The following is a 27,565-nucleotide window of genomic DNA, read 5'->3' as shown; positions in this document are numbered from 1 at the left end:
ATAGTTCTAGGTGAAACTTTGTCTAGAGCAAATAAAGTCAAGATGTCACCAAGAATCAGATACTGGAGTGTTATGACTGTTAAAACTCATATAGGTATGAAAGCTCCTATGTGTTTTTATTGACAGAAAGAGCTTGTGATGGATATTAGGGGTCTGTATCTTTTTCTAGACTACAGTAAGTGTAGCTTATAAGCATGGATGGTTTGATTTTAGACTAGTTAGCTGCATGTATTGCAAATGGTGTAGTGCAGTAGCAAAGACCTTAGGACAGATTAACTGCTAGAATATTTGTCCAGCAACCCAGGTGGGTTTTGCGGCCTGTGAAGAGCTGTGTGCAATTATAGCTATAGTGCTACCAAAATCCTAGTTGCCTTGAGTTGTCTATATGAACTATAATTACAGCAGTGACCCCAATGGGCATATATTCTGCTTTAATATAGAAATTTGCTTCAACTATGAGAAGAATATGTTCAGTGTACAAACATAAGTTATTACTTGTATGTCAGTTTTCAGGGAGTGTGTTTTTCCCTAATGACTTAGAATTAAGGAGGATCCATTCCCAAACTTTGAGTGATTGACTCATCATATGACCTTAGGCGAGTTACTCATCCACTTTGAGCTTCGGTTTTCCCAGTTGGAGTATTAAGTAAACAACGGGAAACTTGCTGAAAGCTAAATGTTGCGATTGAGTTGAGGCTTCCTTGCTTTGTGCTGGTTTTGCCTTTTTACAAATAAGTAAATTTCCATTATTCTTTCAAGTTGGTATTTGAAAAATTCACTCTAGATGTGCTACTCCAAGCTGTAGACCTAATGTTCAAAATAAGAGAATTCAAGTTCCAGCCTCCTCTCCAAATGTACACCTCGCCTTGTCCTACTAGGCCTTCTGCTGATCTCTCTACTCTGCTACTTCCGTGAACCATCTAGAAGATCATAGTCTCCTGGGAAGCTGCAGTCTATCCCTCAGATAAAAATAAGTTTTGCTGCTACCTATGCAAGCATTAAACAAATAGTGTTTTTTCCGAAGATCAGCCAACTGTAGACTGTTTAAAAAAAAAATCACAACAATTAATTGTGAACCAGTCCTTCTGCCCTTAAATCAAAGAATGCTGTTGCCCAGGCAAGTGCTGTAAAATTCTTCTGATGGTTTATGCTGGCTCTACATGCAACCTCTTGCTTGAGTGGTGAGATCTTGAGGTTTCTCCTGTTCTTGGATGAGACAGTTTTCCCCAAGGGTTAGTGGACTGCATTGTGGAGACTGCAAGTAATATTAAAATCAGCATACTTGTCTTGAGGTTTGTTTAATGAGCTGCTTTCCTGCCATCTGAGAGGATTGTTGGTCAGTGAACCATGCTTCAGACGGGTGGCTTTTTGCGGGGATTCTCCTCGTGTGTCCTGCCGAGATGTGCAAAGGTATCTCGTACAGTTTAGGGGAGCTGAAGGGAGCTTCCCCTCTTGAAGTGCGCTGCTCTGTTTGAGCAGTGTCTCTGCTCTACGGGTGTGTCTGTGTTGGTGTAGTGTTCTAGCACGAGCAAAGCACAACTTTTTTTACAGAATGCACCTGAGAGAAGGAATAGTTTATAGTCATCTTTGTGTGCATGAATTCTGTTTTCAGATGTTTTTGAGGTCAATGGAAAGAACTTTATATTTGAAAGAATGCAGCCAGGAAAGAGAAGTTGAACAAAGGCTCTGAAACTCTGGTTGTAAAACTGTTGCTGTACTCTCTGGTTGCTTCTAGGTGGCACTACAAGAAAAAGAATACGTGCATTCTCTAGCTACGAGAAGCCAGCTGTTGAGCTGGTTGGGGCTCTGGTGGTCATAGTGCAGAGAGGAGCAGCTGGCAAATAGGAGAAAGGAGGAAAGGAATAAACTTACTCTGCTGTGCTAGAATTGACTGAACTCTGAATTGCATTTTACATAAGTGTGAAACAGTGCTCGCTTAGTGACAAACTGGGTTTGCTTTAGTGCCAAAAATGTGATTGTGTACAAAATTTATATACATAGTTCTTCTCCAAAAATTATAATCACAAGAGGAGTGGTTCTTTTTTTCTTTAAATATTTAAATGTGAGACTGCTTTATAAAGCAGTCTTCCAGAACAATTATACTGTGTGTGTACATGGGCCAAATAAAATACAGGTTTTTATTCTCAGCTAAAATTTGAATCTTAACATTCTTCAATATTTTTTCATTTTGAATAGGAAAAATCATAATACATTCCCATTCACAGCCATTTCTCAACTTTTTGTTGTTTTCAAAGTATATGGCAGCTGTTGGTTTTGTTTGAAGGAGGGGGCTCTGTTTGATATAGTATGTATTTTTGAAAGTTTACCCTGAGATATTATAGTAAGGAAGTCATGTCATGTGATAACTTGTGAAACAAATCTTATCAAAGCAAAGATGTAACCTTTTTTTTAACCTTTTTTTCCTAAAATGTTTTATTCAGAGCTAGACAATGTTCTGGTAAGAAATAAAAATCCTAATCTATGAAACATAATAAATAACTAAAACCTTCCTTCTTTTCAGCAGCTCCATGAGACTGTGAAAAGAAAGCTTGATAGTGCTGCTTCCCCTCAGAACGGAGACCAGCAGAATGGCTATGGTGATGTATTTTCTGTGTCCAAGAAGCTGCGTCGTGATGATGGTCTTGGAGTGAGTGGTTCTTCCAATGGAATGCCCCCTGTGTCTCCACTCCATCATCTTGACAAGAAATCTGGCAGCGGAGATACCTTACAACTTAATGGAAAACATCCAATGGGGCTAGATGGCATCAGCAAGAAGTGTCTTCCAGATTCCAGCCTGCAAATTAATGGAGGTGGTGATGCTGATGACGCATTTCCTCTGAGTTTGAACAAAGAGCTGAAGCAGGAGCCCGTAGATGATCTTCCATGTATGATTGCTGGAGCAGGGGGTTCTATGTCTCAGAATAACTTGATGCCTGATCTTAATCTTAATGAGCAAGAATGGAAGGAACTTATTGAGGAGCTGAATAGATCAGTGCCAGATGAAGACATGAAGGATCTCTTCAATGAAGACTTTGAAGAGAAAAAAGATGCAGATTCTTCAAATTCAGCTGCACAGACTCCATTGCCACAAGATATTAACATAAAGACTGAGTTTTCCCCAGCACCCTTTGAACAGGAACAGATGGGGTCTCCTCAGGTGAGATCTACTTCATCAGGTTCAGCATTTATTGGTGCTGCTTCTGTACCTGTAAGTGCCGCCTCTCCAGCGGTTGGTAGTTCTCAGGCTATGTTTCAGCCTTCCAGTCAGTCAATGACTGAAAATCCTAATCAGCCTATGATGCAGGCATCAAACCACTCTCAGAACGTCCAGAGGCCTCTCCCCAATGTGTTGTTACCTGGGAAGGGTGCAGGAAGTGCCAAAGAAATGTCTTCTGCTCACCAACTTCAGCAGATTGCTGCCAAGCAGAAGAGAGACCAGATGTTGCAGAACCAGCAGCAAGCTTCACAAGTCCACCAAACAAATCAGATTTCTACGTGGCAACAGTCTGGGCCTTCTCATAGTCCACTGGCTGTCCCATATCCCATGGACAATCCCACCAGCCCATCAGTTTACCAGCCAGACTTCAACAATCAGAAACTCATGATGCCTAATATGGGAAATAAAAGCTCACCGAGAGCTGGAGGCAATTACCATGTGAACATTTTGGGTCATCAGCAAAACAGCTTAAACCAGAACCCTGTGAATAGCCAAGGCTCTATGCTAGACTACGGGAACACCAAACCTCTTTCACATTACAAAGCAGAATGTGAACAGGGGGTTACAGTACCTGGTCAGAACAAGACTCCCATGTTGGCATACATACAACAGCGCCAGCAGCCACCGCTGTCTCACGTGAGCGATGACCAAAATGGGATGATCCTGTTGAAACCCAAGTCTGGAAACATTGCCTACCGACTACCGCACAGTCAGGTGAATGTTCTGGTTTTTGTTACCTTTGTTTAGCAGCAGATTAAGGTTTTGCAAGAGGGTATTGGATAGGTAAGGCTAGAGTACCGGTTACTTGGTATTGTTTCAAAACAGTTGCCATGTGATTTTGAAGAAGAAAATGATAATATGGAATAAGCTGAGACAAGAATCAAGAACTCTGTTTTCCACTGGGGACGGTTTTTAATACTTGGTTCTAGGTCACGTGGTAATGTGTGATTTCCAGCTTAATATACTTTGTGGGCAACAAATTATGTCATGCTTCTACTTACAAAGATAAATAGATGCTTTGTAAACTTTTGCCTAAAATAACTCATGTAAAACTGTAGTGTTAAACAGTGTTCTCAAAGAAGCTTTGATTTCTTTACCTTCTTTTTAGTCCCTACTTGTGTCAGAGTTGCCTTACTATAAAAAGACGTCTTCGGTTGCTGCTTTTTTGAAGAGAGTTGGAAGTGGGGGCTGTATTCCTGATTTCTTGGGTGTTCCTTAGGGCTTTTCAAATCTAAGAATTTGTTATTGGTTAAGTCTCTGGGGATTGGGGAAGCATGGTATAGGACAGAAATAAATCTGTAAGAATGAGTAATAGTAATATTTGTCTGCTTGAAGCAATATGCTTCAGATTTTCCTGTAAAGGAAAATTCCAGATGGTGCTGCTTTGCCTTATATATAACTGATACTACAGGTATGCTTCAGGTGAAAATTTATATAGTGGATAGAGGTATAGACTCGTTGGGATTCTGTAACATGGGCCTGCAATGCACATACTAGAGGGCTTGTTGAGAAAAAAGGTCTTTGTTACGAGGATTAAAGCTCCTCTAGCAAAAGCTGTTGGAGATCCAACTGTAGTAATATGTTCCCTCAACAAAACAAAAAAAAACGTGAAAAAGATGTGATTAGTCTGTGAGAAAGACCACACTGAGATACAAATAAAAATCTGAGATAAACAAAAAAAAAATAATCTTTTTAAAAGCTAGCAGAAGTAACAATCTAACGACATTTTGATGGAAGAAGAAGGGGAAGGGTAGAGATGATTGTGTATGTCACATCTCCCCTTACTGAAAAACATGAGGGTGACCTTGCATCTACACTGCCATGCTTGCACTGAATTAACAGAAATACTGATAAATGCTTCTGGAGAATTTCTCAAAAGCTTACATATAGAACAACTTATTACAGCATTACCTATATTTGGCTCATGATTTCTTATGAAACTGCAGAGAGTGAGCACCAAGAGGCGAATCCATTAGCTGAATTCTAAACTTGAAAGTAGTATTTGTTTGCGTAATTTGAGATGAGGCTGAACTGTGCTTCAAAATGATAGAAATTGTCAAATTTCAAATGGATTTGCCGGTACAAAGAGGACAGTATCAGATCTTGAATGATGATCGTTCCATGTTATTGTTGCCTATCCCAAGTTCCAATCTCCAAAAAAAGCAGACTTATGAAAAATTAATAACAGGCTTATCTGCAGTAGTGTTTTTCTCTGTGGAATATGGTGGTGGTGGATTGCTGGAAAAGTATGTTAAGACTCATTTTGATCAGTGGTAGCCGCCTTCCCCTTCACCTGCAAATACTAAATACTCTGATACTAAAAAAAGCAACGTTAGGAGGGGAGGCATAAACACTTGCTGAATTAAATGTTGACAGAAGAGGCAGGATTTAAATAAATGTTTCGTATAATGAAAATGTAAAACTTAGCGTTTGAAAAGCTGCTACCAAAGTTAACTGAAGCTGGTGTGTTTGAATTGGTGTTTGTAACTGGTGCCGTTCCTCTGGCTGAGCAGGAGCACGCAGAGCTATACTCGCCTGTTTGAGCTGGACTTTGGGAAGTGCTTTGAGACTGTTCCTGAACGTTGTGGAGCTTCCGACCTTAACTGTGAACTGTCCCTTCTGTGTCTGGCACTTTACAAATGGGTTTTTGGCTGCTTTAATTAGCTGAACTGGAAACTGTATCACACTTTGCCTTTTCCATTAGAAGGTTCACAAGTGAAGAAGCTATTGCATGAAGATGGCAAAATATAAGGAACTGATCTAATATTTATTAAATAGTGTAAATGTACAAATAATCAATAATTGACAATTTCTGTTTTTCTGAGATGTGTTATGATTCCCCTCCCTGTGTAGACTTTGTTTATAAAGTCTCTCTTCCTTATCTTGTAAAATGCTAAAAATAATACAAATCGTCGTCATCACCATGAAAGTGCCTTTCCTCATCTGTGTAACTACATACAGTTTCTAAATTCTGGAGGGCTAACCTCTTTCTGTAACTCATGTCACTTTTCCTGTGTTCTGCAGGATCAAAACCCTTCTCCTAACGTTCCTCGTGTTCCCGTTTCTGTCCCGGGCCCTGGCGTGGGTGCCCAGGCTCCCAATGTCTCCATGGCAGGTAACCACAGCAACCCACCTTATCTCAGCAATCAGCAGCAAGCAGCAGTGATGAAGCAACACCAAATGCTGATGGACCAGCAGAAGCAGAGGGAGCAGCAACAAAAGCACTTGCTCATGGAGCAACAGAAGCAGCAATTTCTAATGGAGCAGAGGCAGCAACATCTTCTGGCTGAGCAGGTGAGGAGGGCCAGCAGTCTCTTTTTCTTTGCACTGATTTGCTTTGGACTGAAACAGCGTTTGGGATCTTGTTGAATAGTTATCACCTTACAAAATAAGGAATGTAAACTGCAAGGTGCTTTGGTATCATAAGTATAATTGCTATTTTATGTTTCTGTAAAAGTAATCCAAACACATAGCGCTTGATTGCCGAGGCTTATTTTTTCTGTTGTTACAAGGCACTGTGGTGAATGAAAAGAAGAAAACAGGCAGAATTGAGTGGTGTGAAAATGCAAAACAATACCTTCATGGAGAGACAGTATCATACCAGCGATGGTGTAATTCTTTGTGAAAGAAGAAAGGCAAATGAAGTCAGAGCAAAAATAAAAGAGAAGGTTGGGAGACTCTTGATGTGTTCTGTAGAGCTTTAAAAATGGAAGCAATGAGCAAGGGACTCTGTAAGCTCATCGTGCCTTCTGCCTTTCTTCCCTGTGAGATCCACAGCAGCTCATGTTTCAAATTTTAAAGCATCTTTCACTTGTTTATTTGGGGAAAATAATTAGACATCTGTATCCAACTTGCATCTTATTCTGCCAGAAGAATGTAACTCTGCTGTCCATCAGACTGCAGAAAACTGCTTTAGCCTCTGTCAGGGAAACGGGCTCCTTGTGTGAATCTTTCTAAGCTTTAAAACTTCTGCAAGTCTTTCAGCTGGGAATCAGCCCAGAGGGCCTTATTCCCGACATTGGTGCTTTTTTTCATTTTTAAAAGTCCATACAGGCATGTTCCAGGCACGGGCACTGCACATACAGAGAAATTATCAGTATCTGGTGTGGAGGAAGGGGAAGATGACTTTTCAGAGAAGGTTTGTAAGACCCAGGGAGAACCTGGTATTCAGATCTTCTGGAAAAAGTGTAGTGATCTGTACTGCTGAAAAGTTTTGTCTTTGAAGATAATGGGGGAGAGGCAGAGGGAGGAGCCACGGGAAGCGTTGTCTTTGAGGATAATGGGAGGGGGAAAAAAAAAGAGCCAGTGGTTTAATGAAATAAGAAGTGAACTGCATTTATCCCTGAAAATTAAAAAAAAAAAATTAAATGCTCTGGAGTCCTTCAGCTAGTAACAGTTGGGAATGTAATTTCCTTGATTTTTAGCACTGTTAAAAGGTGATAAATCTCAATGTTTTCACCTTTAAAGTTGGCAGTTGTTATCCTGTTAGGCTTTTCACTGTGATAATAGTTTGGAAAATAGAGATGGTAAGAGAAGGTCAGGTAATGGTTGTGTACGTGTGTGGACACCTTAACCTCTATTGCAGCAACTGTCCATCAGAAGCTTTATTTAAGAAAGAAGGAAATGAATACAGCCTCCTCTGAACTGAAAACGTGAAATCTTGGTTGGGGAGCATATTTTGAGGGGAAGAGGGTAGTAGTAAAATCTGCAGTATTGTGGAGCTATGGCTGTGCCAACCCCTAGCTAATGGCTTTTTTGATCGCTTAGAGATTTAAAATTGAGGACTAGATTGAGGTGACAGAAAAGCCCCTTCAGTTGTTGACCCAGTGTAGATAAAAACATAAGGATGTGCTTGGCAACGTTTTAAAGAAAATTGTTTGAACGTTGGTAAAGATACGTGATACTTGGGTAAAAATACGATTTGGGCTAAGGGAATATTTTGGTGGAAATATTGATTATGTTGATAAAAATACTATCAAAGGTTGAAGACAAAGAATGCCCAAATCTTCAATAAAATATTTTCTGTATGATTTCTGTGATCTATAAACTTAAATAAATAAATCCAATACTTTTTAGTAAATTACTCAGTTTTTGATGCCTTGTATATTAATATCAAATGGCAAAAATTACTAATTGTTACTCTCCCAAAATGTTAACAAACAGGTACTCTTTGAAAGAAGGTAGGAAGAAGGAAATACAGGGTGTTGGCATCCTGCTTGTGCTTTTGCACTGCTGGTGAATGGCGATTATTAGAGCTCTTAGGGCTGTGGCTCATTAGATTTTCTTAGCTAAGTAATGAACCTAACATGTCAGACCTCTCTGAACAGTGGGGTGGTATATTAACAGGGTGATAAGTAGCATATCTCAAACAGTGTTGAAATTTTTTTTTTCCCTACCTATTTGCTGCTGCTTAGCCAGCACATGTTGCTGTAGTAAATATCAGTATTATGAAAATATTTCATTCCTGGTCAAGTTATGGTAACTACAACTAACTTCTACATCTTGCTTCTCTGTATAGTGATACTGGGACTGTGACCCCAAATAAGGAGCAGCTTTGCTTTGGAGCTGAACAGACTTGGATATTGCATTTGCCACTTTTCTTGGCCTCGTGCTGTCCAGTCAAGCTAGATCTTGTTAGCATTCTAATTTGATATTTATTTCTTTGGATACACATGATACTGGATGTAGTTTTAGAAAAAGGTTTCTGAATCAGTTGAACTCTAATTTGCAGGAGAATTATAGTTTTGGGTAGCTTCAGTGCCATTCCCTGCCACTCTAAAGCTTTTGTTTCTTTGCATTTGCTATTCTGCATCTTTTTTTTTTTTTTCCCTTCCCCTGAACCAGGTTCTGCAGCTCTTAGTTTCTCTCAGAACTGTGGCATCTCTCCTTGGCTTCTGTGGTCAGCCTCTTTCAGGTTTGACTGGTCCTGCGAGTAGCAGGTCCTTTCTGTCAAGCAGCCTGCCCTCTTCATTCCTCTGCATGTCTCAACAGCTTCTTAGTTGTAGACATTTCGAAAGGATGGTAGTAATGTGTATCTGCCTCTTTGTTACCTTCTAGTCTCTTCTTTAAAGGCTTACTGCTTGTGTCTTTACCCCAGTACTTTTGGAAGGGAATTTCTGTCCCCTTCTGTGCCCTGTGCAACTTCAGATAAGTAGGTAGTTGTGCATTGTGTCGCTACTTAGTTATCTCAGAATTTCAGTCCAGCTGAAGATATCTGTGGAAGAAGAGCCAGAAATGCTATGCCTGATACGTTTCATATTGTAAAAGCAACCTGTTGGCTGTTTACGCTGTTGGGATCTCCGAGTGTACTGTTAGTGCATGTACATACACTCTGGACATTCCCCTCAAGGCTTTAAATTTCATTTTCCCCAAAAGTTTCCTAATAGAAAACTTGCTTATTTTATTTTTCAAATGTTTTTATCATAAAGTAGCTGCGGGTTGAATGTGCTTTTAAAGAGGCAAGGTTATTTTGAATAATTTGTAGGGTTTGTTTCAATTGATTGCTGCGTTGTTAAGAAAATGGTTTTGAACAGTGGTAACAACTCGTATAGCTCCTGTTATAAACTTAGTTCTTCAGTTTTGCATAATCTTGTAGGAAAACCTGTGGTATATAAGGGTTTGTGTATAGTTTTTTTATTTTTGAAAACAAGGGCTAGAAAATATTTACATGTTGAGTTTTTACTTTTCTGTGTAGCATTGTTGATATTTATGACTTGTACTTTAATTTCTAAAGAGAGGTCTAAAATAAATTGACTTGGGGGTAAAGAGCAAAAAAGTGTGTGTGAATTTTTTTATACACACTCACTTTTGCTCTTTTTGTATCCATTGGTGTCTTTAGAGTATTGCTAAAAATGCCTGTTGATTATGTTATTGGTTAAAAGACTAACATCTTAGATTTTCAATGTTTTAAAGGCCTCAGACATGCATTGCTATAACTCCTGTAATGTGTGCTGTTGTCTCTGAGTTCCTAGTCATGTCACTCATCATTAAACTGACTGCGTTTGAACCTTGAGAACGAAGGTCTGAAGTGACCTTAAGGCTGCAGAAGCCCCTTTAATTACCAGCTCCGCATAAAAGTATGCAGATAGCTTGTTTTTATCCAAGACAGTCACCCTTGGAAAAACTTGACTTGTTTTCTAAGTGTCTTGCATTGGACCTTTCCTAGGAGAAACAGCGGCAGCAGCAAGAGCAGCAGCTGCAGCGGCATCTGACTCGACCACCTCCCCAGTATCAGGATCAACCGCAGAATCTGTACCAGCAACAGGTTGGACAGTTCACAGGTAAGTAAACATGGCAATTGAAATAATGACAGAAAAAACATCAGGAGTAAAAACAAGGTGTCTTCAAATTTCCTGGGTTGAATAGCTTTTAATTAATTTATTACAACATCTTTCCATGTCACTGTGCCTTAAAACTTTTAGACCTATACTCTGATGCAGTTGCAAATAAACAGCTTCGGCTGTCCCAGATATCTGGGACAACTTAAGCTTCTGATTCTTAATACTGCTTTGGAAATGGGTAAAATTCTTAAGTACCTTCATTTTTCTGAAGGCCTTTTTATACTACTGTTTCCCTTGACAGTTTGTAAATTCTCCTTGGCTTTCATATATTAGGATCCATTTTTTTTTTCTGAAGCCTAACATCACTACTGCTTGTATCTATCACAGGCCCTCATTAAGGAAAAATAAGTGATATATTATTTCTCTCATCTACTAGGATGAGTTTAAAATTCCCTAATATTCTTCTCCCTGCTACCTTTAGAAGGGAATGCAGTTTGAATTCTCTTCATTACATGTTAGTGTCATGGGTTTTTTGTAGGAGAAACAGCTTGGTATGTCTTCAGTGTATTAACACTGATAAGTAAAAGGTGTTGTTACTGTTAAGCTGGAATAGCTTCATGAATGTGGAAGAACTAGAGAACAGTAAAAACTTATCTCCTTACCTGAAAAATCCTTACTTAACAGGGCATCAAGAAGCCACTTGTCTTTTTTCATAAACCTGGAGTACAAAAAAGTGCTTATTCCCTTCATTTTGATTCCGTACTCTCTATGTTCCCACAGATATAAATACTGAAGGGGAAAAGATGCAAATAGAAATGTGATTCCCTCTTTCTGACAGTGTTCATGACTATGCAGTGTCTGGTAGAGCTGTGACTGGATTTTGTTACTGAACTAAAAAAACTTGATACCAGTAGAAAAGGATTGTGTGTTAACACAGTGATCGGTAGCATCCTTCAAATATTGCGCTGAAACATTTTTTCTCCTGCCACTGTTCTACAGAAATACAGTAGTACACCTGTTAGAAGTAGAGTATGTTCTGCTATAATGAACATCAGTATCATTAAATCTGTTTGTTTTGATTGTAACTATTTGTTGCATCTTAAATCCTGGTATGTGTACACCCTCTTCACTGTGGTGTTCCAGTAAGACTCTTCCCCCACCCATCCACCCCCCCGTAACATTGGTGTTTTTATGGTGTGCTTTGTTGATAATTAATTCAATATAACTGGAATTCTATTTGAATATATTTGAATAAAAATTGATTTCATAATAACGGAGAGCCAATATTGCTCAGCTATCTTAAAATAAGAAGAAATTCTGCAGCTTATTTCTTGGTTTGAAGGTAGAGAAAAGTACTAGTCTAGTGTAGGTAGGTTTCCCTTGGTCGACTGTAAGAAGTGGGGGGAGACTATGTGCATTACACTTCGCAGTGCTTTTCTTTTTTTTTGCTTTAAGTAGGGGGCTGTTTCTTTTACAGGAAGAAACTTTTTTACTCAGAATTTACAAGAACAAAGGACTCTTTTGGTTTACTGAGAAGACTTATTTTTGCAAATCATCTTGCTAAGTTATCAGCATTGCATATTAACATAGCGAATATTTCATTGTGGAAATCCAAAAGATATTTGACCAAAAATTTGTGAAAGTTATATAAGATAGAAGACATTTCTGGAATTGGGAAAACACAGGACTGGAAACCCTACAGTTGTACAATAAGAGATGTACAATGTATGCATGGAATAACTGACAATGTGTGTGCGCATTAAGTAGTATTTTTTAACAGCCTAGCAAATTGTGCATGCATGTCAAAGCATGTATGTATACCTTTGTTCACAAAGAAATATCGGAGTCCTGCCTTAAAAGTCCAATTTTTAAAAAATTGATGATGCTGAACTCTTAGAAGTGGTATTCAGATTCCTTAGGACATTGGCATATCTGTGTTTGAGATCAAGGTGGAGGTGCTAAATAGAGCAACAATTGACGCTCTTTAATTAAAGTACTGCTGTCTGTGTGTTGGTTGCATAGGTTGGTTTACACGAATGCAGCTGCACCTCCGTTCTGGATTATAGCGTCTACAAGTCTAGCTTGGCTCTGGTTGAACCGAGGTATTTAATGTACAAAATATTTCTGTGTATTTCAGGGTCACCTTCAGCCATGCCTGGGGTCAGTAATTTAGGACAGTCCAGCTCCAGTAGTCCACGGATGTTTCCTCAGACCCAGAACATGATTCAGATGGGACCTGGACACAGTTCTGTTCCTCCACTCCAGTCGGGCTCCAGTCAGCAGGATCGGGGGGTGACTCAGTATACCAATATGCAAAACATTCAGCGAGGGGGATTGTACAACTTGGCGTCTGGTATGACGCAGATGGTTCCCCAGCATGCAACACAAAGTGCCAATGGACAGCCACCGATGCAGAGACAAGGCAGCTTGGGCCAGGGTGCCGCAGTTCCTGCTGGGTATGGGCAGAATAGCTTAGCAAACTCAAGTATTTCTCAGCAGCACAATAAAGGTGCACTGAATCCAACCTTATCTAAGCCACAGATGGCGAGAGTACCAGCTGCTATGGGGGCTCAAAATCCATCTTGGCAACACCAAGGTATCCCTAATATTAACAACCAGACACAAGCAAACAGTGGCTTAGGACCATTTACTGCCAGCTCCTCTTTCCACATGCAGCAAACTCATCTAAAGATGGCCAACCAACAGTTTGCCCAAGGAATGCCTCAGGTAAGCCTAAGCACCAGCAGACCGATGACCTCTATGAATGCTGCTGTCTCTGGGCAGATGTTGTCGTCATCTTTAGGTGCGCAGCAGCGGACAAACCCACCTACGCAACAGCAGGTACCCTCACAGCAAGTCTTGCCTGGCATGAACCAGACTGTTCCAGATCTGAATGCTTTCAACCAGAATCCAAATCAGCAAATGCCCAACAGAGGTAATCTGCACTGTAGTCAAGGGTACCCTGTGAGGACAACCAGTCAAGAGCTGCCTTTTGCCTACAGCGGCCAGTCGGGCAATAACGGACTTCAGAACTTAACTGGTGACACAGATCTGATAGACTCTTTGCTGAAAAACAGGACTTCAGAGGAGTGGATGAATGATTTGGATGAGTTGTTAGGAACTCATTAAAATGGGGGTGGGGGTTCTACTTTTTTAATTGTTTCATGAAATATAAACAAAACTTGGACCAAAAAACCTGTGGCATTGAGGAGACTTGCAGGCATTAGAGGTGAATGGTTGGGAAAGGGACTGGAGCTGCTTCTCAATGAGTGTTGATACATGGTAATGGCACACCAAGGAGCTCTGCAGGAACAGTGTGCTTTATCTTGGTGTCTCTAAGGAGTCGCACGCTTGAACAGGTCAAAAAAAATTGTGTGCGTCCTAGCCAGCCTTTCAGAAATCTCACTTGCAGTGTTCTAAAATTAAATTTTTTAATTATTTAAAAATAAAACAAAATTCCACAGAAATAGTGCAGAAAGAAAGCAAATAGTTGCACAAATTGTGTTTAGGGCTTAGTCTCCTGCAGCTATTACTTGCAGTCATTATTTGTTCATAGCTTGACATGCTGTTATAGTACTGTCCATCAAACTTCTGACTTTTTATTTGAGAAGAGGCTGTATGCACCTGAGTACGCTTGCAAAATGTTTTGAATCGTTTCTTTTCCCTGTTGCTGAAGCATGTGCCTGTACTCTAAATAAGCAAGTGATATTTCCCAGTAAATATTTCTAGATGCTGGTGATAGATGAAAGAAAGTATTAAAACCTGGCCAGTTAGTCTAGGTAGTCGTCTTAATAGATTGTAGTCTTTTAAGCTGCAGTTTGCACTCTGTTGTAGAGAGGCACAGTTCTTGGCTTATACCTTGCTGTGTTTAAAGGGGGAATTTCTTATGGGAGAACTTTTAAACTGTAGTAGGTTTAACATGAATTGTAAAGCCATTTACTTTGCACCTGTTTCTTCATAACTTATTTCCAAAGGTAGTTGTATTTAAATGAAGGCCTTGCTTCATGACAGCTCATATAGTTTTCTTTGTGGTAAAAAGTGAAACTAACTTTTGAGATCAGTTCATTCCCCAAAGTTAGCAGTGACTCAATGAGCACAAGACTTTGTCACTTCAGGATAAAAATGAGGAAAAAAGAATTTGGCTGAGATGTGAAAAGTTCTTAGCAGCAATAATAGCACAGGCAGCCTGGGAGAGTACTTGTATCAGGGTTGCTCCAATATGGAAGTCTCCCCCTTTAAATACTTTTTTTTTTAATACTGGGTTACGAGTTTGATAATCTTTCTATAGACTGGTGGATTTACTACTTTAATATCCCTTGAAGCAGATGCTGGTTCTTCAGCTCAGCCCAAGGAGACCTCTCATCCGTGTGTTGGGGTCAGTCCCAGAAAGGACAAAAACCACAATGGGAACAGTCAGTGTTCCAAAGACCTTACTTTCTACCAAAAAAATCCCCTATCCACCAACAAACCACCTTGCCTTAACCTTTATTTTAAAATGAAAATAAAGTTGAAAGCTTTTGTTTTAAATGCACAAATACCTCTTCCCTTTTAAATCCACTTTTTTGGAAAACTTTAAATTTTCGAACCAAACCCAGCATTGTGATTTAAAAGCAATTTCCTTCAACGCAGACTGGCAGCTTCAGGAGTTTTCTGCACTGCAGAGATGCGTGAAAGAGGGTTTTTTCCAGAGTGGGTGAAGGGAAGTGAAGGATAACATTGATTTCAAAGAAGGAAAATATTTTACTGTATCTGCAGCTCCTTTATGAGACAATTTGCACTTTTAAAAACTGCTTTTTAACACTAATACTTTAACCCTTTCCAAATATGCATGGAACATGGTTTGTCCGGCACACTTGTCTAGTGTGGATGAATTACGCTCTGTTGAACAGATTTTATATTGTATCATGTTGAACTGTTGGTGAAAGATGTGCATTGATCAGTGGATCCCACCGTTGAATAGTGGATAAAACTTCACTGAAGCAGACTTAATCCCTCGTAGAGCTTTTGAAAGGGTAACATAAAGATTGTCTTTGGATGGGAAGACGGAGGTGTTAGTGACTTTGGTTGTTGACACTTCTGATATTTTCTAGAATAAGTAGTTGAGATGCAAATAACTGATGCTAACTTTATTATACTGGCAATCTAAGAAAAGAGCTAGTGAGTTTGGTTTACTATTAGGTTAAACCAAAAACTGGTCCAAGGTAAGTGTCATTAGAAGAGTATAGATATAAACTAGCAGTGGCAGGGGAAGGAGTGTTTGCTGTATTTTTATTTTTAAGGGTTAACTTTGCACCAGTGTGCCTTCCCTTCCTGTTGGGGGTGCTTGGGACCTCATAATTTCAAGTGACATCCTTCAGTGTCACTAGTTTTTTCCCCCCCTTACAAACACTTGAGAGAAATAACAGGGTAGTAGGTTCAGCTTTTCTTTCTTCCCTGTTTAGATTGTGGTGAAATCTGCTACGTTTTTCAGTAGATTTTGCACACAGGCTTTGTTCTGAATAAGTAAAAATACGATCCATCCAGTTGTGATTTTATAATTGGAGGAAAAGAACATCTGCTGTTTGCATTATTACTACCAAAAAGGCAATCCAGCTAAATGTCCAGGAAAATGCAGATGTACTCTTTCCTCCACTGTTTCTGGAAGCTAAGGTGGATATTGCCCTGCTTGACCAGAGGGTTTGTTCAGGAAGGTATCTAGATTTGATGACAGGGCCTTTTCGTGGTACTGTTGAACTAAAATTAAGATTCTAGGCAAACTGGCTTATAATGCCCATTGGTCTTCATATGTGAACAGGATCCAAACAGCATGTAACCTGATAGAAGAAACAGCCCTCGCTTCTGGTTTTGGTCCCTGTCCACGTACTGCGATCAGACCGTTGGAAATACGGTATCACTGTAACAAAGTTGAAACAGTTCAATGGAAATGAAAATACCATTTAGATGTACATAGGTGCATGGGTAGGGCTGGGCTTTGCCTTTATGCCCTTTAACATGTAGCTGTCTGTATATGCACTTGGGCTTTCCATTTGCTGCAGCTTCAGAGCAATAAAATGTAGCTCCCCTGAACTGTACCTAGCCAGCCGCCCATGGCTTTATTTATAAACTGCGGTTTTGGTTGGGTGGGAAAGGTGAGAGTGTCACTGTGCAACATCCACTGCCTTCCAAAAACCACGATTCAATTGAAAAGGGTGCTCAAAATTTTGTTATACACATTTCCTTTGTGTAAATAAATGTTTACAATTTTATATTAAAGATTTGAATAAGAGTTAGATCTTCTGACTGTATATTTTTTACTTTTTATAGATTTTAAAACTATAATTCTTTATATATGTGTTTGGGGGTGTTCTGGTAAGTTTTATGCTTGTAAATGGAGAACAGTTGAATTTGATGCTAACCTTTATGAATTTTTGTCATTGAAATGTATAAAGAGTCCATTAATCCCCTTATTCTTTTACTACAATTACTGGTGCACACCAAAAAGAAATCCTTCACTCCTGTTTTATCATTATAAAATAAATATTTTGCTAGTGTATTAAACATACATGGTGTGACTTTATACATTTGTGTGAGCTGAGCAGAGTTCAGCGTTGTTGTTCCTAGTGAGGTGGTTCCCTTCATCCCAACACACAATTTTGGTCAGCCTGTTACTAAGGCTCAAATTCTTCTGCTGTGTCTTACCAATTCTTACTGTTTCAGAAAGTCCATTTAAACAGGCCAGAACTGGATAAAGAGGCCTTAGAAAACTTTCCTTGGAAAACAAGGCTTTATGCTACACTGCTGCTTCTGGACTCTTTTTTTAATGCAGTTGTAGGCCTTAAGCTAGGAAATACGACTGCAGAGGTGGTTATTACTAGTGAAAAGGATGTTAGTAACTACCGAGACCTCACAGGTGCAAATTGTAGAGTTCCAAAAATATGCTCAGATTCCCCCAAAATAACAGCCCTTAAAGGTTCAAATTGGGTTCCTTGAGACTTGTAAAAAGACAAAGATTATTGGTTGTTTGACGTAGGCAGATTGCACAAAAAAAAACTAAACTGAGAAATGAGGAACATGTACTGCAAGCATGAGCTAGTGTTTCTGAACAAGGAACAAAACGCTGGTAGCAAGTTGTGTGAAGATTTTGGCTTAAAGCTGGTAAGGTGCCTAAGCCGCTGCATAGAGCTGGTGGGTTGAAGAGGCTGTGCAAAATAATGGCAAAATAGGTCTTTTGGGCCCTGCTGGGTTGCTGAGCCTCTTCAGATGGGCACTCGATGGATGTTGGTTAGAAAAGTAAAGCAATGACCTGTGGCTCCATCAGCACCCAAAGGAGCCTAGCTTTAGTGGTGTGTGTTCGGATGTTAATATGTTCTTGTTAACATGTTATTACTTGATGAATTACTCTGAATTGAACATTTCAAAGCAGTTCTCTTAGTGAATCATACCACTTGCAGCAGACCCAAGAATTCAGTTATTTGTGTAGTATTTCCTGTTTGTCAAGTACGCCTTTTAACTGATGATATCTAGTCCTAAGTTCTAAACTAACATCTCAGATCTCTCCAACCACAGATTTAGCAGTAGCGATAAAGAAGAATTTGCAAAGTGTGACACACGCGTTTCTTGCTAAGGCTGTATTCATTTTACGTGTGACTGTAATTTCAAGCATCCCCCTATGTAATAAGAATTTTAATCAGCTTCAAACATTGAAGGATCATTCTCCAAGCATTGAAGTTGGTGTTGTCTTAGCTATTGTGTTTAAGGCCCCAGCTCAGAGCCTTCAGATTTCCTCACAAAGTGCATCCTGACGTACCTGAGTGTATTTTCAGTATATTCCTGCTTGACAAGTTTTGAGTTGTGTTTGGGGGGAGGAGGGGACCTGTAACTTCAGAAGCTTATAAAGAACCAAATGTGATAGTAAATAACAACACCAGGATGAGCTGCTTCTAGCCTGTGGGGAACTGTGAAGTTACTACTTCATTAACTTTTGCTTTATTGTCCCATTAAAAGTGCTGCATTGTATTTAATGTTGAGTAAAACAGAAATTTCCCAAACTGTCCCCCGTTGAAGTGATGTGCACATGTATGTTTTTCCAAAGGTTTTAAGGAATCGGTGGCACCTTGTGACCAAGCTCTGCTCAGAAACTGTTTTTTTTTTTTTTTTTCCCCCCTGGCTTGATGTTGGTGTTTTTCCTGAGGCTAATGTAGCTCTGTACGGGAAGTGTTCTCTAAAGCCTGAATTGTTTGTTGAAATGGTGTAAGCAGAAGTAGACTGCTGGAGACGTTTCCCCTCTGACTTCTACATTAGACACCCCAGATGAAATCTTGGGTCACCAATAGATTCTGTTAAGATTAATTGTTTTATTTCTATTTCAGTCTGGGTCTGCTAGCAGCCTGGAGTGTCAAAAGTCATGTCCTATGAGTGTTTTGCAGAGAAAGGGAACAGTTTGCTATTCTACATGCATGTTTTACAAAAAACTGTACAATTGTACGTTTGAATTAAGTGTTCAATTTGATAAGCTGTCACGATGAGGTTTTGAGGTGACGAAGATCCAAACCAGAAGAATGAACTTGCTGCGTCCCACTCGGGAGAGACTGTAGGTCTGGTCACTTCTTGCTGGTACTGTGCACAAATTCTGTGCTGAGGTTGTGTGTGTGATGCTACAGAGAGAAATGCAATAGCTCAACCATATCCTTTCTCCTCTCCGTGCCAAAATTAACCTTAGTTGATAATGAATGATACCTTTTTTCTCCTTTTTGGTTTTAAAATCTTTAAAGTCACTAGTCTTTTGTCCATATTCTGTGTTTTGGAGCAACTTTATAACTTCTTGAACTGATGCATATTTTGCTTTTGTGGACTGGGGAGAAAAGTTATTCAGGGCTAAAATACTGCTGTTTTTCAAACTTTACATTTCACATTTATAATTCTGATGTCAGTGTAACATTTCTGAGGGTCCACCTGTTTCTACATCCTATGCTGCCGTCCATTCTGAACTGAGAACTTTTATTTTGTATGATAGCCAGGAAAAGGTTTGTACTGCAGAATTTTAAAAACACCGGAAAACTACAAAAAGTGAAAAGGACCATACTCTCATTTAGTAAACTTACAGTATTAATTAATAGGATAAAATATCTGAATGCTTTTTAAAAATTCAGAATCCAGTTAACAGAATTAAGTTATGCCAGCTGAAGTCTAGAAAACCTTTCATGCGGTCAACTCCACTACTTGGAATAAGAGCAGAAGGTCACGTCATTAATTTGTAAGTGCTTGTTAATTTTTACAACCTCGCACATGATTTAGATGCTTTAGAGCTGATTAAAACTACCAATAAATGGGCTGGAAAAATTCCCATCATCTTTCAATTGCTGGCAATATATAATTCAATCATGGTACAAAATCTGTAAATACAATTGCAAGAGTTTCTCAGTTTGCGCATGCAAAACCTTTGCTGTTACGTAGTTCAGCAGAAGGCACTTGTCTCGAATAGACGTTTTCTGGTGGCTGGCTGCTTTGGCAGGTTGCGTGGCGTGGGGAGGGTTAATGCGTGGTGGAGGAAACACGTGTTGCTGCAGAGCAGTGAGGAGGCTGCCTGGCAGAGCGTGCAGTAGTGGGAGGGTGGGAGAGCCGCTGTGCTGGTCGCACCTGGCTGGGCTTTTGGTCCACAGTCAGCAACATGAGGAACCAGATAGACCTGCTGGCCACTGTCACGGTTCTGGGAGTCCTGGAGCAAGGTAAATGTCCGTTATATAGTGCTAGGTAGTATTAAGCTAATTATATTCAACTTTGTGGAACTTGGTTCCTGTATTTTGGTTGGAGTCTCTGTGGAATGAAAGTTGCTGTTTTCCAACATGGTAAAACGATGCCAATGTTTGGCCATTCATGGTGGCAGTGACATCCTCAGTGACCATTGTTTAGTAGGGATAAAATGATCCGCAAACCTCAAAGCCAGCATCCTAGAAGGACATGAAATTTCAAGTTTTACTTTTAAACTTAAAACAATTTCAATGATAGAATGTCTTTAAAGTAAAATATTTTCTGTGATTGAATGTTAACAGGTAATTTGTAACTTAGAGTGGCTGGAGGTAGCCAAAATAAAGGCAGGCTAATAAATACACTGATGAAGAGGTCGGTGTACGAACATACACCGTATGTATGTAGAAAAGAGCATCAGGTATACCTGTGGTTCTCCTCTGTGACCAATATCGTCGTGTGTTCCATTCATACAGCTTAGCTGCGCGGGGCAGATGACAAGGTGAGTTGACAGCACAGAGTAATGTGGAAACTAATGCAAGCCCTTCTGGTCAGAAATGGATGCAGACATCTTCAAAGGAACTCTCGTAATTTAAATAGATGCATCTGGTTCACACCACCCAGCAAGAAGCAGTAGTGTTGCCAAGCTCTGTCCACCTCCTGTGTTGAATTGTGGGTCTCTGGGCAAAGGCCTCTCCCGCCTGGGCTTCAGGAGGGTCGCGGAAGGGGACGCTGCCCCTGCCCGGGGTGGGGACAGAGCCCCCATTTTATTGAAACCTTCATATTTCTGAGGGAAGGTTGGTTTGTGGGGTTTTTTATTGCTGAATTAATTCACTGTAGGGCTATCGCACCTCTTTGCTTACGAATGGCTGTAATCTCTGAGCAGTACATCTGATGTATTTTTAGCCGTCAGGTGGTAAATCTCTGAATATATTATTATTTAAAACACAAATATGCTACTTGAAGACTAGAGTTCAAAATTTCTGAATTATCAGTAATGTCCTCTCAAACAATTTACAGAGAAATATCAGCAACTACAAATGGAAGATACTTTTGTCTTATGAATTTTTTTGTTATTAAACTAAGTGGGGATGGAGGGAGTGTTCGGTGCGCAGAGAAGACATGAAGAGAACTTGAAATTGAGTTACGGGAATGTTGCTAAGCTCTTTCCATTGGGAAACCCTCAGTAGCAAATTCCTAGATAGCAGTTTTGTCTCAAATATATTTGGTTTATGAGAACTTCAAGTATTTTTTTAAAGGTTGCAGCCTCAGGCATTTTACTTTCATGCTATGCAAACCATACATAGGTGTGAAGCCAGCAGATAAGTCGCAAGCATTGGCACCCTCTCATCTGCATTAGATCAGACAAAGTAGCCTCGTTTTGTTGTCTCTGCGTGAGAAGCCAAGGAGCAATTACAAAATACTACGTGTTCCCTTTCTACTGGTAAGAAATGTGTGTGCTAATGTCACCTTGATTCAGAGCTGTGCAGTAGCTTTTCTTGCATTTTTGGAAAGGACGTTCTGTATGTGAGTTACAGGTCTGCGATTCCTTCTGAGAAGGCAGAGCAGTGCAACACCGACGTGCACTATACGTACAAATACTCTTCCATCACATCCTGATGGAGGAGACGTAATTTAATGGCTGAGCTTAGTACAGGGTTGGTTGATTTTTATTTTTATTTTCTTAATTTTCTGGGAGCCCACAGTTTCTGCATTCTTTCAGGTAACTTTCCCCTTTTTAGTTTAGTTACGCTCAGTTTAGCAAAGCTCTGAGCTTCGTGCTCTGTAGATACATGCCCCTGCCCTGTGTTGAATGCTGTACCAGAGAGCAGAACAATGCTACCACAGTTGTTTGGGGGGGGGTTGTGGTTGGTTTTGTTTTTTTTTTTTGTTCCCCTTTTTATTATGGCTTCAAAGGAAATAAAGCTTATGCAATGTCACTGTCTGTCAGACCCCACAGAGCTTGTTTGCCAGGTTCACTCAAATGTGGTAGGTATCAGCTATAATATGGTTTGACAAGTTTGTGGACATAATCAAATAAGGAATGAAGGTCTGGCTGATACTTCCACTGAGGAGCAAAGTGCACAGAGAGCTCTAGCCCCTGTAAGCCAAGTGGGAATCCACACAGGAGTTTAACCTCGAGATATGAATCACAAAAAACTAGTTTGAAAGGTTCTGCAGAGTAGATTGAACTCTTTTCCCTGAAAGTCCACGCTGAGAAGGCTTGTGCAGTGTGGTTTTTTTTCAACACCTCATTCTGAGAAGTGCTTTTGGAGGGTGATTCTTCATCCTTAATTCTTCACCCATACACAGGTTTGGAGGACAGCTAGCCATCCTCCAAAAGGCTCTTGCTCCTCTTGGGTGGTTGTTTTACATACTATCCATCCCTAAGCACAAGGGATGTGTTGCAGGACTTGTCTGAATCTTTGCCCCTGTATACAAGCAAGATGTTAAGCATAGAGCTGATGGAGAGGTTGGGTCTGAAATTATTCTTACCATGTTCGTCAGTCACAAAAATGCTACATCAGGAAGGGTACAGATGGCACGAAGCAGGATGAAGACTGTTGCCCAGCACAGTCAGGCTTATGCCACAAGCCAGAGCTGTGCACGATGCAGTAACTTTAGCTCGGTCCATTTCTTGAGAGGTGGCTGGGATGAGACCCTGAGAGCATTCAATAGTTGGAGAGATGTGCTTATCTGATGTGAAGAGGAGGTAACAGGATCTTTCATCATCTTTTTCCCAGAGCTCTGCCAGCTGCTGCTGCATTGCCAGCTGTGCGCTAGCGCAGACCTAGCGCTCTGCTTTCACAGATGCCGTGTGCATCCTGCCGCATCTCCGAGGCAGAACGATATCCTCACCCTGGCCCAGAATCGGCGTGCTACACACGGATCAGGAGGGGAAAAGCAAACTTCTTCCTCCCCACCCTTTTCTCCCAGCACCTCTCGTTTAGAGCTGGGTCACTGCACACAGTGTGGAAGGCACTAGAACACACGGATGTTTTCTTAAATGAATGTCTGTGTATTTAAATGGACAATATGTTGTGTAATACACAGATCACATAGATCAATTATTTACATTTCTAATTCCCTTTTCTTCTACATATTTTTTAACGCTTTTCTGCAGGCACGCATGGTTCTGTCTTGTCTTTAATCTTGCAACATCTGTCCCTACTTTCCTTCTCTCTCCTACTGTTCTTTTATCTTGTTAGAATAAGACAGTCCACAAAGCAGTCCTTGCAGCCTGGCTCCTTGTCCCTCTCTTCGATGCTCTGGAAACCTTGCTCTGTTAGCAACTTGCTAATCCAAGTGACTCGCTTTGCAGCACGCTGCCACAGCCACCAAAGTACTTGTTTTTATAACTTAGTTTTCTCTTATATGAAAATGCTCTTTTCCCATAAAGGCAACAATATAGTAGTGCACCTAAAAGATAAATACTTGAAACATCAGCAATCACCTGTGGGAGTAAGAACTTTCATCAAATAGTGAAATGGTCCAAATCTTCATGTTAACAAGTTTTCAGCATTAAGAAGTGACTTTCCATGTCCCGTACAAATGTTCAAAGGAGCGATGTAGCAGACGCAGAGTTAGCACCTCGGCCCAAACTCGGCACAGGCAGTCAGTGGCAGCATGCCTGCGCCTTGAACTGCTCAACCTTGGGGCTACCCTGCAGGAATGAAGTGGAAGAAATAATCGCCCCCTTCCCCATTTGCTTATATTGCCATGATTACGAGCATCTCTAATTGACTTAATGATATCCCAGTGCTTCGCAGTTTGGATGCTGCTCTGTGACGTGGTGCCATCCTTGTACAAAAACCTTGTGCCCGCTGGGTATAGTGGGGGGGTGTAACACGTTATTCCCATCAGACTGACTGAGGGTGTACTCATGCTTTAAATACAGAGTGCAAGATTAAAAAAAGAATCTCAATTCTGTGACGGGATGTGGTCTCAGTAAGGTTTTAATGTGCGTTGCTGGCCTTCCTGGTGTGTTTGATCTCTTGGGGAGCAGCACCAAGGGCTCTGCTGCTGCGCGCCGGGCGGCTGGCTATGCAAAGCGCCAGCCAGCACGTCGGCTCTGCCGTACACGTGCTCGCAAGGATAACCAAACCTGAATTTAAAGTATGAGCCTGAAATAAATGCCACATTTATTCCAGGTAATGTGTGACTATGAACCTAGACAGTATCAGTGCTTTTCCTCTAACCACTTGCTTGATTCCAAGCTAGATAAAGCTTGGCTAAATAAAACGCAGCTGGACTGTTACTATTCCTGTGTTGTTCTTTTTTCAGCCTATTTTGCACTGCAGGTGATCTATGCCCGACGGAAGTACAAGATCTCCCCTCCCGAGACAACAGGTCACCCTGAATTTGAGCGGATCTTCAGAGCTCAGTAAGATTTTGATTTTTTTGTGATGACTCAATCTAGATATGACTTGAGTCAAGTGTCACTACCAGGAAAGACTGAAGTCACCCTCAAGTCACCTTTTCGCTTACTGCTGCTGATAGTAGATTATTTTTTTTTAATGCTTTGCGTGCAGAGGTCTGAGTTTCGATTTGGAGCACTTTGCTCCGGCTGGAGTATTTCTGTCCATCCACGATAATTCTCCTTCTGGCATCGTGAGAGGCAGCCAAATTACAAATTAGTGGCTGTATGGCAGAGGTGCTGAGCATTAATGCATTATAATCGTTAATGTTGGCTCCAAATTGTGAGAGTAGCTGAAGCTACATTAATAACCTAATATTTGCTTGTAAGTTTTTTTGCTGTTGAATTGAAGCAAAAGGCCTTGCTGGCAGAACTAGCTACAAGGACGTTTTTATTTTTTCTTTTTTTAAGCCATTGTACTGTGAAAGTCGGCACTTGTGGGCCCATGCCAAGGGCTGTTTCTTTTTGCTCTGTTCCTATGGAGAGAGCAATGCTGGAGCTACACTGGAAACGTTCACAGACCCCTTCGGCTTCCAGCAAGCACCGGATTCCGTCTTTTATCTCAGTCGTGCTGTTTCATAAGCAATTGAAAGGAATTGGCCAGAGCTGGTTTGAAGGGTAGCTCGAGCACGGCACTAAATCCTGAACAAAGCAGCTGTATTTCTTTACCAGCATGCAAGAAACACTTGTGGAGTGATAAAAACACCCACTTCGGTCCTTTTGCGATGCAGAGAAAGGTTAGCCTGCATGGGAGGCATCAGCCTTTGCTAGCTGGGTAGCTGTTGATGAGACTTTTAATTAAATACTGGGCTGTGCGTTAACCGAGTCGTGCTGGGGGCTGCGGCATACCGGGAAGCCCTCCACTATGTTCTGCAGAGGAGGCGACCTCAGGGAACTTGAGTTTGAGAAGGTATTTCTTCATTGTGGGCTTTTTCCTCCCTTTATTCTTTTCCCTGTAGAAAAGGATACAAATGGATAATTTGTTTTGATATATTAAAAAAAAAAGAGAGGAAGAAAGGTATTGATTTATTACTCACTCGTGGAAACTTGGCAGCCTCCCCTCGCTGAGGCTCAAACTGCATTTGCAGTGTAAGGTTCTTCAGACTTTTTCCAGCTCCCAATCTGGCTCCGTTCCCTGAGGCTTGGTAAATTTTTGGCCAAATTTAAGATTAAATTGCCTAGGGAACAGTAAAATGTAGGAGAAATCAAGAAACAAAACCATTGTCTTTAATAGCACAGCTCCCACTGCCCTTTCCTGCAGAAAATCTGTATTTTTGTCACTAAAAGGAAGGAGGAAAACCTGGCTGGAGATCTGATCACCTTCTGCTGAATTAAATCTGGGAGAAGGCTCCTTCTTGGAGCATGACCTGTGTGACACCCAAATTTGAGCTGTGCTCCCCCAAGGGGAAGAGAACGCTCCTTAAATAATGTCAAGGAACCTCCGCCCTCGCAGCTGCTAAGCTGTAGCTGCGCTAGATGTCTGTGAGGCACCGTGCGCGCGGGGCCGAGGATGGAGCCTGTCGAGGGGCCAGCAAAGACAAACCTCCATCTCGGCCAGGGCTCGTCATTGCAGGGTCCATGCGAATGCGGATGAGGTGAATGCTGTGCGGTTTTGGGTGCTTTTCTTCTCTAAAACACAGATACTGGGTGTCCTTGGTCGCAGAAAAGGCCCTTTCTCCCCAGCACAGCACAGCAACGCCTCTTACCGGCCCTTTCCGTTTGCTCTGACGCGCATTTCCAGCTCACCTCTCTGGCCTTGGTTAACCGGCCTCTGAGGTATGAGGATGCAGTTTTAATGCTCATCTCTGGTTCTCACCAGGGCAAATTGCTCAGAGTACTTCCCGATCTTCGTCTCGCTCCTCTGGGTTGCTGGAATCTTCTTCCATCAAGGTAAGGGGGATGGGGGGGAACCCCAACCCAAACCACATGCACCACATGGTCAGCCCTGAATTGGTCAGGCAGTTGGACTAGATGATCGTTGTAGTTCCCTTCCAACTGAAATAGTCTAGTCCAGTCTAAACCAAAAAAACCCCAATTTAAATCCCATTGCGACTCAGGCGCGTCCTCTCTGTACCCGTGAGGCTGTTACTGAGGGAAAGCAAAGTCCCCCGCCGGCCGGCCGGACCGAGGAGCGCCCCAACCCCAGCGTGCACGAAGCTGCTGGTAGCAGCCGAGCCGGTCTCCTGCCCAGAGGAGAGGTTTGGTGGCAGCGGCAGCCCGCGCTCCTCCGCCAGCACCCCGCTGTCGCCCCATGCTGCTTCTCTTAGATAAGGTGGGGCTGGCGCGTGGTGCCAGGGCGGCGGCAGGGCCGGGAGCGGCGTAGCTCTCTGCTTCGGAGGCTGCTGCTTCCCGCTGCGCCGGGGAAGGTGCAAGCCGAAGCTGAGCTGCAACACGGTACCCAAATTGCTATGTCAGAACGAGAAACCATAACCCAAACAATTAGTCATCCACTGTCCATCCCGTACCAAGCAGGTTTAGGGGATTTGGCTGCCGCCACGGGGAAGATGCAAGGAAGGACCACAGGCGGGAGCGTTGCAAACCCAAGACCCAGGGCAACTTCGGGGTTTTTTTTTGAGGTTCATCCCTCACAAAAAGGGAAGGAAGAAAACCCTTTTAAACTCCCACAGTGCTTTAAAGCCAAGTTTCTCCGTGTTTGGTTCTCGTGGCCGTGCCCCCAGCTGCAGGGGGAAGCGGGGGCATGGGTGACTGAGCTGGGCTGCAGCTCCGGCAGTGTCTGGGGACCCGTGGCCCCATCAGGACTCGGCTCCCCTCTCCCCCGCAGGTGTGGCTGCGGCGTGTGGGCTGCTGTACCTCTACACCCGCTTCAAGTATTTCCAGGGATACACCGTGGCTGCGCAGGGACGGTTAGTACCTGGGGGGCTGTGGGCACCCCAAACCAACCCAGGGAGGCTGGGTGCAGGATGCGTC

General features: G+C 41.6%; 2 protein-coding genes across 2 annotated transcripts; both read left to right on the top strand.

The window, feature by feature from the left end:
- Window positions 1–1,400: 1,400 nt before the first annotated feature.
- Window positions 1,401–13,627, top strand: MAML1 (mastermind-like 1 (Drosophila)). The gene is made up of 6 exons (XM_009585240.1): window positions 1,401–1,410; window positions 1,736–1,797; window positions 2,522–3,931; window positions 6,242–6,511; window positions 10,383–10,497; window positions 12,635–13,627. The coding sequence occupies exons 1-6, from the start codon at window positions 1,401–1,403 to the stop codon at window positions 13,624–13,626; spliced, it is 2,859 nt and encodes a 952-aa protein (XP_009583535.1). The 3' UTR covers window position 13,627.
- Window positions 13,628–20,143: 6,516 nt separating this feature from the next.
- Window positions 20,144–27,551, top strand: LOC104071746 (leukotriene C4 synthase-like; the record flags this gene model as incomplete). Its single annotated transcript, XM_009585239.1, has 4 exons — window positions 20,144–20,201; window positions 24,505–24,604; window positions 26,457–26,527; window positions 27,420–27,551. Coding segments are annotated over exons 1-4 (361 nt in total), but the record flags the coding sequence as incomplete, so codon positions are not given.
- Window positions 27,552–27,565: the final 14 nt, after the last annotated feature.

The sequence above is a fragment of the Fulmarus glacialis genome, unplaced genomic scaffold, assembly GCF_000690835.1.
Source record: "Fulmarus glacialis isolate BGI_N327 unplaced genomic scaffold, ASM69083v1 scaffold33269, whole genome shotgun sequence".
Taxonomy (NCBI): Eukaryota; Metazoa; Chordata; class Aves; order Procellariiformes; family Procellariidae; genus Fulmarus; species Fulmarus glacialis.
This window is presented reverse-complemented; position numbering and strand designations above follow the sequence as displayed.

Bases quoted from the DNA above. Each gene is read 5' to 3' on its own strand.
- MAML1 (XM_009585240.1), top strand. The intron at 1,798-2,521 runs GTTGGGGCTCTG...CCTTCTTTTCAG, and splicing joins AGAAGCCAGCTGTTGAGCTG to CAGCTCCATGAGACTGTGAA. The intron at 3,932-6,241 runs GTGAATGTTCTG...TGTGTTCTGCAG, and splicing joins ACCGACTACCGCACAGTCAG to GATCAAAACCCTTCTCCTAA.